This window comes from Chlorocebus sabaeus, chromosome 22 (assembly GCF_047675955.1).
Source record: "Chlorocebus sabaeus isolate Y175 chromosome 22, mChlSab1.0.hap1, whole genome shotgun sequence".
Taxonomy (NCBI): domain Eukaryota; kingdom Metazoa; phylum Chordata; class Mammalia; order Primates; family Cercopithecidae; genus Chlorocebus; species Chlorocebus sabaeus.
In genome coordinates, this window is record NC_132925.1 from 82,521,910 (window position 1) to 82,534,794 (window position 12,885).

Genomic DNA, 12,885 nt, shown 5'->3' on the forward strand with positions numbered 1-12,885 from the left:
TTCTGATCTTTTAGAAATCCTTCAACATACTGGTTAAGCGAATTTTCCTGTTTAACTTCCAACCACATAATTTACAAAATGCACATTGAGGCCAGGCGTGGTGGCTCATGCCTGTAATCCCAGCACTTTGGGAGGCCAAGGCAGGAAGATCACTTGAGGCCAGGAGTTTAAGAGCAGCCTGGTCAACATGGTAAAACCCTGTCTCTACTAAAAATGGAAAAAAATTAGCTGGGTGCGGTGGTACATGCCTGTAATTCCAGCTACTAGGGAGGCTGAGGCATGAGAATAGCTTCACCCTGGGAGGTGGAGGTTGCAGTGAGCCAAGATCACACAACTGTACTCCAGCTTGGGCGACACAGACTGTCTCAAAAAAAAAAAAAAAAAAAAAGGCATATTGAAAACAGAATTCTCTACATAACTAAGAATGGTACAATAACTAAACTAAGCATGGCAGAGAAAGCTTACCACATGGAGGAAGGGCAGACAATTGTTTGTTATTAGCTTAGCCATTAGTCTTTGACTTTGATCAGTTCACAGCATACCAGTCTCCCCTCCTGGTTCTCTCCCTATCAGTCTTCCTCTCTTATACTTGCTTGTCTTCCCTCACCCATACTTGAAATATGTGTGCTCCCTACAGTTCTTTTATTCAGACAACATATATTTATTGAATACCTATTATGTAATAGCCATTATGTTCTTCTGTCTTCCTCCTTTCCTTAGAATCCTCAAGTACCAAGAATATTCTAATATTCCAATATATCAATGACTCACAAATTTTGTCTCTTCCCTCTCACTCTCCCAAGTGACAGAGGAAACACATCTCCAGCTGGGTTCTTTATGTGTGTTTATGTGCTACAAATGTACAAAACTGAAGATAGTTTTGTACACAAAACCTGTTCTTCTACTTTGTTTCTTAGCTCTCTTAATTACTACAGAATCCATCCAGACATCCAAGAAATCTAGGACTCATTTTTTATTCCTCCTATTACCACAAGTCTTGTCAACTCATACTTAAGAAATATCTCGCAAAAGTACTCCTTCCTCTCCACTTTCAGTAACAACCTTAGCTGAGGCCTTCATTATATCTTTGCAAACTATTCCAATTCCTTTCATTGGATTCCCTCTAGTCTTGTCCTCTTCACATTTTCATTAGTATGTTTGTTCTATAACACAACTGCATGATGTTATTTACCTACTTAGAATCCTTTGGCGGCTGTCCACTCCCTCTAACACAAATTTCAAGGTCATTAATATAGTAATCTGGTACCAATATACTTCTTACCCTTTCTGCCATATCTCCAAACATTTCCTTTACTGTCACAGAGTACTCCTAACCTTTACACTCTCCCAACTCCACCATGTGCCTCTGAAAGGCTGTTTTTCTTTCAGGAAAGCAATCTCCAATTCCAAACTAGTGTTAGCCACTTATCTTCAATGTAAATGTCACCTTTTAAAAGTGTAACCTTTGCTGGCCGGGTGCAGTGGCTCACGCCTGTAATCCCAGCACTTTGGGAGGCTGAGGCAGGCGGATCACCTGAGGTCAGGAGTTTGAGACCAGCCTGGCCAACACGGTGAACACCCACCTCTACTAAAAATACAAAAATTAGCTGAGCATTGTGGCTCACGCCTGTAATCCCAGTTACTGGGGAGGCTGAGGCAGAAGAATCACTTGAACCCAGGAGGTGGAGGTTGCAGTGAGCCAAGACAGCGCCACTGCACTCCTGCCTGGGAGTCAGAATGAGGCCCTGTCTCAAAAAAAAAAAAAAAAAAAAGTGTAACCTTTCCCAATTCACCAATCAAAGCTAACTGCTCCCCTCTCTGTGCTCTCTCCGCATTTTGTTAAAACCCCTATTATTGTATTTAACTAATAACAGAGTTAATCCATGCCTTCTTGTCATCCTTGTTCGACTTGCATGCCTTCACACAGGTAGCCTTCAATAAATGTGGAGTATCCAGTCTTTGAGGGCAGGAGTGAAGCCTATTCCCATTGTTCCCCCAAGGTACCCAACAGACTGTTTGACATATATTAGGTGCTCAATGAATTTTTAAATAAAATGAAGTTGGTGAAAAAGTGTTTTTTAAAATACTTTGAACAGCCAGAAGTAATGTAAAATATATCAAATTTTATACCTAGAGCCTTTGACTTCTTCTCTAAGGCCAAGTGACTATTAGAGATCTCAAAATGTATACATTTTATCAATACACCATTAAGTAGTAGTCTGCAGCTAAAATTAGAAAACGAAAAGGAAATCAATCTTCGTACTAAACTTTGTGTGAGAAACATTTCCTTTGTCACAGTAGCTGTTGCACAGTAAATCGTACCCAACTATGGATTCCCACAAGCAGTCACTGCGTTTCCAACAGCAGCTGCAGCCAAGGCTACAGACACCAACACCCAGGCACAGAGATCACCTCAGTCACAAGCATCTAGAAAGACCTACACATCAAGCCTTGGACTAGGTGCTGGAGAAAGCCATGATCTTAAGGCATGCCCAGAAGAACTTGTTAATATTCTGTTCTCTCATCTTTACTTGAATGCATTTCTCCTCAAATATAGTGTAATATTTCTGTATTTCACTCCTTGAATAAATATCAAAAGATATATATTTCTGTAAATAAGGAGGGCCTCATAACAGAATTTCATTATGTGTGTGACAATTCTACTTCTTGATCACTCTATCTCAGAAGACATTTTTGAACACACATATATATTCAAACAGAACCAATGCCATGTCATCAAAATACAAAGCAACAAGAGGCAATGTTATATACTGGGCATTAGTTACATTTCCAGAATAGTTATGTTTACTTATAACATCAAATTTTGGCCGAAGAAAATATTTTGTTTAAAGAGATCAATGATTATCAGAAAGGTTTCGAACAGGTGGAAGGAAAGAATAAACTAAGGGTAATATAACAAAACATACAAAGTAACTACTGGCTCCATTTTGATAGAGGAAAAACTAGACCACCTAATGAATAGTTGTTAATCATGATACTGAAGGAATAAATATGTATCACACCTTGTCATTTTCTCTTTTTTTGGATAATCGGCTATATCTGTTAATTGCAGCATCATGATCTGGAAAAAAGAAACGAGTGTTAACAATACAACAGTACTTTTCAAAACTTACAAATGCTTTCAATGGTCTTCACATGTGCATCTTTCCACAAACGTACTAAAGCAAGAATTTCCTACCACATGATCACTGAACTCAAATTTTCCCCACAGCCAAATTTCCCCTAAATTATGTGTCTACTTCTCAAACTGGTTTTTAAAAAATTAATTCCAGGAAACTAATGCAGTAAAGCTTTTTAAAGTATTTTGTAGTACAAAAATAGCAAACGCAGCTTAGACACAGTGGCACATGCCAATAGTCCCAGCTAATCAGGAGGATGGGGCAGCAGGATCACTACAGTATGCTATGATTGTGGCTTCAATAGTCACTGCACTCCAACCTGGGCAACAGAGCAAGACCCCATATCTTAAAATATATACACATATATATATACACATACACACACACACACACATAAACATATATATATATCTAACACTCATTAAAGAAAAATTGGGATATATAAAAGAACAAGAAAGGTAAAATACTATAACATCTCTTTAGGCATTATGAAGATAGTAACCTATAAGACTTAATTTCCTTAAGATTTTTCTTAAATTACACTGGTTATACAGTGTAATTTAAATTATTAAATCTTATAATTTAAGAAGCAATACTGATTTAAGTAATGTTCACTTATTTTTAATTGGGTTCTTTTTTTTTCAATTATTACAAAGAATCTAGCCACAGATATGCACTGATAAACAAATACATCACTGCAAGAAATAAGTATGCAAATTATAGGGCTTACCATTACTTGCAATCTGAAATACTTCCTTTAACGTTAGTATTTCTGAAAAAGTTCAAGAATAATTTAAGTTTGGCATATTTATGAAATACATTTGTTTGGAAAACAATAACTGCTACTTAAACTATAATTAAAACTCCAAATAATATTTCATACTTCAACATTCAGGGTGAAAAAGCTATTCTGTGTTTCAGCTAGTCTATGAAACATTTACTATCATTAGCAACAGTTACACCACCAGAAAATCTACTTGCTACAAATTAGTGATATGACAGAAAAACAAATTTAAACACCCACTGTAAATGGTAAGATATGCAAATATTCTGATTTAGTGCCAGAATCATGCATTTTTGGTATATGAATCTAAACATTCAAATGCTAAATGAGAAACAAAACATCTTATTAATAAGATTATGCCATTCAGTCCCTTACACTGAAGAAGAGAGATCTTGTTCTAGACCTTAGAAATGACCATTCTTGAGGATCACAACCACAATTAGTAACTCCATCCTTAAAATACATTAGAGATGTGTTGGTGACTGAGTAAAGGTGGCACAGGTTGCTGTCCAGAAATAGTGGTAGGTATAGAATAGTATGATAATATGCATTTGTCTGTATTCCATGTATAATTTAAATACTTTACCATTCACTGATACATTAGTTCAATATTTTTAATCCCTCTACATATTTTGGAAGTAAGTCTGTATGGCTGAGATTACAAGTTATGGGAAAGCAGAACCAACTCTATAAAACTCTCATTGTATCACCTAGTAATCCTAAGTGGGTAAAAATAAAACCCACAAACAACCAGGTTGCAGACTGTTAAATGTGCCAGTACCCCTACCTCTTGCCACTTCGGCCCATACACACACCTCTATACCCTGTGCCACTATCCTAACTCAGGCCTTGGTCACATCTCACTGGACGCCTACAACTTCCCAGTCTAGTCTCCTACATAACAAGGCTACTCTATTCCATCCTCCAAAGGAATTGTGTCTCTCCTTAAAGACCCCCAATGACTTCTCCTTTGCTCATAAACTGAAGTCTAGCCTCTTAGCATGACCTACTCCCATCTCCTCTGTTTCTGGATTCATCTCCTGCCTCACTCTAACACATCCAGCATTGCAGCCACACTGAGTTTCTTGCTACTGTCAAATAGGCTGTGTATTTCTAAAAGCCATACTTTGTGCACTCTAGTCCCTCTAACAGAATAATGACTCTTCTGGCAAATTCCTCTTCACTGTTCAATGCTCATGTCACATCCTTGGGTGAAGCCTTGCTGACCCCTCCTAACAGCCCCGCCAGCACCTTGCTCATTCCCTAATTATAAGAGACATAAGTGTTGTAATTATGCGTGTGCCCACTTCCTTCTCTAGAATTTCTCAAAAGAGGGGATATCTTATCCATATCGGTATTTCTCAATATCTAGTTTGACATCTAGCAGGAGCTCCTATAAATGTTTGATAACTGAGCAAAGTAAGAGTGGCACAGGTTGTGGTCAAGAAATGGTGTAGGTATAGAGTAATATGCATTTTACACGCGTTGATCTTACAGCCAATGAAAGTAAACATAAGCTTGACTTCAATACCTTTCAGATCTCTTTCTTTAAACTGGGTAATAGGGAACATCATGGCATCAGCAAGTTGAGTTGAAAGTACTGCATGACAAGAGCTAAGCTAGAAAAAGAAAGACCAAAAAGGCCAAATAACTATACACAGACATTTAACCAGTGTTAAGTAAATTAAACAGAATCTAGCAAAAAAGGTTCTGATGTATTTTATATAGGCAAACACTAAAAATTATGTGATACAGTACAAAATATTATATAGTAAAAAAAATCCATTTACTAAACTCTTAGAAAACAAGAATGACCTTGGATTTGGTAACGGTTTCTTGCATATGACACTAAAAGCACAAGGAACAAAAGAAAATAAATAATGGACATCATCAAAATTTAAAACTTCTATGCATCAAAGCATACCATCAAGAAAGTGAAAAGAAAAAAAAACAACTCAGAATGGGAGAAAATATTTGCCAATTACGTATGTGATACATAACTTGTATCTAGAAAGAGAACGTTTACAACTTAATAATAAAAAGACAACCAATTTAAAAACAGGCAAAGGATCTGTATAACTTCTTCAAAGATAAACAAATGGCCAATAAGCACATGAAAAGGTGCTCAATATCATTAGACATCAAGAAAATGCAAATCAAAACCACAATGAGAGACCACTTCACACTCACTCAGATGGCTATAATTTTTTAAAAATTTTTAAATACACACAAACAAAAATAATTGTTGGTGAGGATATGGAAAAACTGGAACCCTCCTACATTGCTGGTAGGAATGTAAAATGGTACGGGCACTGTAGAAAACAGTTTGGTGGTTTTCTACATTATTTAACTTTTAAATAAACAAACATAAAATTACCATGCAATGACCCAGCAATCCCATTTCTGGGTACCTACTCAAGAGAACTGAAAACTGTTGTTCAAAAAAAACCAAAAAAACCTGTATATGAATGCTCATAACAACATTATTTGAACTAGTTAAAAGGTAGAAACAACACAAATGAACAAGGACTAGATAAACAGATACAGATATATAAAGAGATGACTAGAAAAACAAAACTTGATATATCCATAACAATGAAATTTTATTTAGCCAAAAAAGGAATGAAGTACTGAGGCATATTACAACACGAATGAACCTTGAACACATTATGCTAAGTGAAAGCAGACATTAAAAACTCTAAAATTATGAGTTCATTTATATAAATATCAAAAGTAGGCAAAGTCATACAGAAAGAAAGCAGATTGCCAGGCGCGGCGGCTCAAGCCTATAATCCCAGCACTTTGGGAGGCCGAGACAGGCGGATCACGAGGTCAGGAGATCGAGACCATCCTGGTTAACACGGTGAAACCCCGTCTCTACTAAAAAAACACAAAAAACTAGCCGGGCGAGGTGGCGGGCGCCTGTAGTCCCAGCTACTCGGGAGGCTGAGGCAGGAGAATGGCGTAAACCCGGGAGGCGGAGCTTGCAGTGAGCTGAGATCCGGCCACTGCACTCCAGCCTGGGCGACAGAGCCAGACCCCGTCTCAAAAAAAAACAAAAAAAAGAAAGCGGATTAGTGGTTGACAAGGACTGAGGGAGCAGAGAGGTGGAAGTAACTGCTTGATACGGTTTGGCTGTCCCCACCCAAATCTCATCTTCAATTGTAGCTCCCATAATTCCCACATGTTGTAGGAGGGGCCCCGTGGGAGACAACTGAATCACAGGGGCAGTTTCCCCCATACTGTTCTCCTGGTAGTAAGTTTCATGAGATCTGATGATTTTTAAGGGGTTCCCCTTTCACTTGTCTTTCATTCTCTCTCATGTGCTGCCATGTAAGATGTGCCTTTTGCCTTCTGCCATGATTGTGAGGCTTCCCCAGCCACGTGGAACTGTGAGTCCATTAAACCTCTTTTTCTTTATAAATTACCCATCTCAGGTATGTCTTTATCAGCAGTGTGAAAACAGACTAATACACTGCTTAACCAGCACAAGGCTTCCTTTGAGATGATGAAAATGTCCTAAAAACCAGACAGTGGTTATGGTTGCATAGCACTATGAATGTACTAAATGTCATGAATGGCAAATTTTATGCTATGTGTACTTTACCACAATTTTTGAAATGAAAAAAATTACATTATTTCTTTATCTTGATTTCCTGGTAAAACATTTTGCTATAATGGGTTATTAAAATATTTCAAAAAAAAATATTTTTCCAGGTAAGATTCTAGAAAACACAGGACTATCGAATGGTCCATGTGAAAAGAAGAGATTTTACTGCAACAGTAGAGAATAGTTACTGATTCTCCATAAGCTCTCACTACCTTTTCTTCCTGTTAGCTTTCAGGTCTTTGTTTTAATGATTTGTTGTGGTGACTGATTTGAGGAATTCAGGGTTGATTTTGGCTGTTTAGGATAGCAGGATTAATAAAGACTAAACAGTAAAATGTTGCTTAGAGCAACAACAAGGAACCCAGATGTAGCTCACTACCTAACTCTTCTCCCCCTGCCTACATCTAATGACACATGTCAAGACTGAATGTTACATGGACTACATGTAGAAGAAGCACATCTATATGTTTATTCCTGGAAAACAATATTTTAATCTGGTAAAGAAAGTATTGTTTTGATGAGCCAGCCACCAGGATGTGGAAGTAAGATTCTTCTTTAGTCATCTCTGTAATAGAGCTTTACTCATAAAATAAAAGCCTGGGTAACTTAATTATAAGACCATTTAATCAAGCAAAATAAAATAAAAGTTTACCTCATCTATAACTTTTGAAAACTGTTGCAATGTAGAGCTCATAACTTCATCATCACCTCCCAATGGAAAACGCTGAAAAACGAGAAACAGAGATGAGGTAAAGTTTCAACGTCGTGTCTTTTGGGAATGACATTACTATAATTTACATTTTTAAATAACTTTAGAAAAACTTCCAAAATTTTGAATAAGCTCTAAAATATCATTTAACTGAAATTGTGTAATGTATATAATTAATTAATTGTTTGTTAAGTAACCAATTGACATGGCATATTGGAATCTCCACCTTACTCGAAGTTCAAAGATTTAGCATTTAGCTCCAGTTCCTCCAATAATGGTGTAACGTTGAGCAAGTCACAACTTCTTCATTTGTAAAAAGAAAACAGGTAAACTAGATAGCCTCTGTATTTAATATTAAATCATTAAAATTATCTGAGCGTAAGTGCTATCATGAAATTTCGATGGTATATTCTGTGAATTCAAGAAAACTTAAGGATTCTTGTTGAAAGTCTATCTATACAGATACTATACTTTTAAAATTATGCTTTTAAAACTTTGATATACAATACCTGTTTTTCATATTCTTTTAAAAGTTTTGAGGTCAGGTGTGTTGCTGCACTTAATTCATTCTATGGAAAAAGCATTCAAATTAGCATGATCATACTGAGAAAAAAGTTTTAGTTGAATATACCTAATTTATTTATTATCACTTAACATAAATATTTTTAAAACCTTCATTAAATCACTGGAAAGGCGTACTACCATTAAAGCACTTTAAAAGAAAACTCAAACCATAAAATAGACACTCTCAAGGAATTCAGCAGTGTTCCTGGTGTTTGTTTGTTTGTTGATAATAAAAACTAAGCACTAAATACTTTAAAGCCTTAGCAAAATCTTCAGAGAGTCTACGTTGATGACTGATTATTGCTCTCTGTAGATGCTGATACTAGACTACAGTAAGCACTTAATAATATACAACCAAAATGTAGTTGACCTAGTCATATAATACAGCAACACAGCCATATGAAAAACTTTTAGTTTTTTTAGTGACTATAACAAATATGACATTTCTTTAACATATTAATCATATATCTCTGTGGTCAGAAAGCAAAGCTTCAGAGCCTGATCACAAGGAAAAACTAAACAATAACATAGCAACTTTTAAGTATGTAATGAAAATGTGAAGCCAGAAAGCAAACAATATGAGAAGGGAAAAAAATAAAACTTGTACACTTAATTAATCCCAAAGAAAGTATATCACAGAACCTAGGTTGCTGTTTAAGCTTATAATTAAGTTATCCAAACATAGCTTCAAATTTTATTCCTGGTCAACAAGAAAACTTAGTCATACCCTTCATCTTCTTGTACTCCAGAGGTACATCTAATTTTTAGTGCCTTCTTTTAACTTGACAGAGGCAGCCAACTTTCAAATCCTCTACTGAAAAAGGGGAAGTGTTGGCCATTTGCAGTGGCTTACGCCTGTAATCCCAGCACTTTGGGAGGCCGAGGCGGGCAGATCACCTGAGGTCAGGAGTTCAAGACCAGCCTGGCCAACATGGTGAAACCCCACCTCTAGTAAAAATACAAAATTATCCGGGCGTAGTGGTGCACGCCTGTAATCCCAGCTACTCAGGAGGCTAAGGCAGGAGAATTGCTTGAACCTGGGTGGTGGAGGGTGCAGTGAGTCGAGATTGCGCCATTGTACTTCAACCTGGGAGACATGAGCAACACTCCGTCTCCAAAAAAAAGGGCCAGGCACAATCCCAGCACTTTGGGAGGCCAAGGTGGGCGGATCACCTGACGTCAGGAGTTCAAGACCAGCCTGACCAACAAGGAGAAACCCCGTCTCTACTAAAAATACAAAATTAGTCAGCATGCTGGTGCATGCCTGTAATCCCAGCTACTCGAGAGGCTGAGGCAGGAGAATCACTTGAACCCAGGGGGGCGGAGGACGCGGTGAGCCGAGATCACGCCAATGCACTCCAGCCTGGGCAACAAGAGCAAAGCTCCATCTCAAAAAAATAAATAAATAGGCCGGGCGCAGTGGCTCAAGCCTGTAATCCCAGCACCTTGGGAGGCCGAGACGGGCGGATCACGAGGTCAGGAGATCGAGACCATCCTGGCTAACACGGTGAAACCCTGTCTCTACTAAAAATACAAAAAACTAGCCGGGCGAGGTGGCGGGCGCCTGTAGTCCCAGCTACTTGGGAGGCTGAGGTAGGAGAATGGCGTGAACCCGGGAGGCGGAGCTTGCAGTGAGCTGAGATCCGGCCACTGCACTCCAGCCTGGGTGACAGAGAGACTCCGTCTCAAAAAATAAATAAATAAATAAATAAATAAATAAATAAATAAATAAATAAAGTGGGGGTGGGGAAGTGTTCCATAAGATTGTAATAAGCATGATTAGGGAAAATACCAGTGATGACATGGGATCTTCATTCAAATATTAGGAAAGATCACTATCAGTGAGTTTCATGGGGGGTTTCCCCCAAACTATGTTTGGGGAGAATGGGCAGATGCTTCAATCTTCTATCACTTTTGTAGTACTACAAACTGTACTCTAGTAGTTGAAATGTCAGTTCTGTAATACACAATGTTCATTCATCCATTCAATAAATATTTATTACTAGGAGCCTAGTAAAGGTTTAAGCACTGGTAAACAAGACAGACACTACCTATCCTTATAAGGCTTAAAAATTCATGTTTTAAAAGCATCAAGTTAGTCCTCAGTGTTTTACCTGTGCATCATAAATCCGATGCATAGCTTGATACAACTGGTTCATATAGTTGGAAATAGCTGTGGCATCTTCTTCAAATACACCCAGTAAAGACCTTGTCTGTATAAAATAATAGCAGTAAGTTTATGTTAATCATAATACAAATCAGATGGAAAAATATTTTTTCTAAAGGAAGCAAAAATCATAGGATATTAAAGTTCTAGTAATTCTGAGTTTTAATCTATTTTCTCTCTTTGGTAGTAATGTTAAGAAGTCAGAGTTTTTTTGTTCTCAGTTTCACTTCAACAAAGCAGAGGTATTTTCCAACTATGTCACACAAACTTTAGAAGAAACAACAGAGGTATATTTTCAGAAACCAAAAATTCTATAAGACAAATCAACAGAAACATTCAAAGCTAAATTAACAGCATTCTATATAGTATAAATATTTTGAATGTCTTACTTCAGGATAATTTAGTATGATTATTTCTTTTCTTCTATAGTTTTTTCTAGAAGAGGCCAAACCCCTCCCTGTCCTAATCTAAAAATACCACAGTACACCCTCCCCAACATGGCCAACTCTTCAGCACATAAAATGCTAACTACGTTTTTCTGAATGCACAATTTGGGGGTTTTCCTTTCTTCTTCTTTATACACGTCTATATGGTTTGGCTTTTGTTTTGTTTTGTCATTTTTCTACTATGTACATTTAAAAATTATCTTCATTTTAGGCCGGGCACGGCAGCTCATGCCTGTAATCTCAGCACTTTGGGAGGCCGAGGCAGGCAGATCACAAGGTCAGGAGATTGAGACCATCCTGGCTAACACAATGAAACCCCGTCTCTACTAAAAATACAAAAAATTAGCCAGGCGAAATGTCTTACTTCAGGATAATTTAGTATGATTATTTCTTTTCTTCTATAGTTTTTTCTAGAAGAGGCCAAACCCCTCCCTGTCCTAATCTAAAAATACCACAGTACACTCTCCCCAGCATGGCCAACTCTTCAGCATATAAAATGCTAACTAGGTTTTTCTGAATGCACAATTTGGGGTTTTCCTTTCTTCTTCTTTATACACGTCTATATTGTTTGCCTTTTGTTTCGTTTTCTCATTTTTCTACTATGCACATTTAAAAATTACCTTCATTTTAGGCTGAGCACGGCGGCTCATGCCTGTAATCTCAGCACTTTGGGAGGCCGAGGCAGGCAGATCATGAGGTCAGGAGATTGAGACCATCCTGGCTAACACGGTGAAACCCCGTCTCTACTAAAAATACAAAAAATTAGCCAGGCTTGGTGGCACATGCCTGTAGTCACAGCTACTCAGGAGGCTGAGACAAGAGAATAGCTTGAACTTGAGAGGCGAAGGTTACAGTGAGCCAAGATCGCGCCACTGCACTTCAGCCTGGACGACAGAGCAAGACTCTGTCTCAAAATAAAAAAATTTTTTTAAATTATCTTCATTTTAAGGGGCAAAGCTTATAAGTAAATGTTAAGAATGTCAGACCAGGCGCGGTGGCTCACGCCTGTAATCCCAGCACTTTGGGAGGCCCAGGCAGGTGGATCACGAGGTCAGGAGATGGAGACCATCCTGGCTAACATGGTGAAACCCCGTCTCTACTAAAAATACAAAAAATTAGCCGGGCGTAGTGGTGGGCGCCTGTAGTCCCAGCTACTCGGGAGGCTGAGGCAGGTGAATGGCGTGAACCCGGGAGGCGGAGCTTGAAGTGAGCTGAGATTGCCCACTGCATTCCAGCCTGGGCGACAGAGCGAGACTCCTTCTCAAAAAAAAAAAAAAAAAAAAAAAAAGAGAGAATATCAATAAAAATTTATCAAAGATAAGGAAGCTGAAGCTATCAAAGGCAAGGCAGACATACTCACATTACATCCCAAAGGCAGGGAAAGAATGAAAATACCAACAACTACTGGAGATAACCGCAGCTTAAAATCTAAAAGATGACTTTGTATTTTTATTCTAAAAATAAT

General features: G+C 37.9%; 1 protein-coding gene across 2 annotated transcripts in view; it reads right to left on the minus strand.

Moving 5' to 3' along the window:
- The window catches only part of APPL1 (adaptor protein, phosphotyrosine interacting with PH domain and leucine zipper 1), a 46,298-nt gene that overhangs the window by 26,797 nt on the left and 6,616 nt on the right, over nucleotides 1–12,885 (minus strand). For both annotated transcript variants that reach the window (XM_007984691.3, XM_073010012.1), the window contains exons 2-7: nucleotides 10,922–11,020; nucleotides 8,753–8,812; nucleotides 8,187–8,258; nucleotides 5,456–5,543; nucleotides 3,871–3,912; nucleotides 3,024–3,082 (exon numbers count right to left, since the gene is read on the minus strand). In XM_007984691.3, coding sequence (XP_007982882.2) covers nucleotides 3,024–3,082; nucleotides 3,871–3,912; nucleotides 5,456–5,543; nucleotides 8,187–8,258; nucleotides 8,753–8,812; nucleotides 10,922–11,020 — 420 coding nt within the window. The remainder of the gene's footprint in view (nucleotides 1–3,023; nucleotides 3,083–3,870; nucleotides 3,913–5,455; nucleotides 5,544–8,186; nucleotides 8,259–8,752; nucleotides 8,813–10,921; nucleotides 11,021–12,885) is intronic.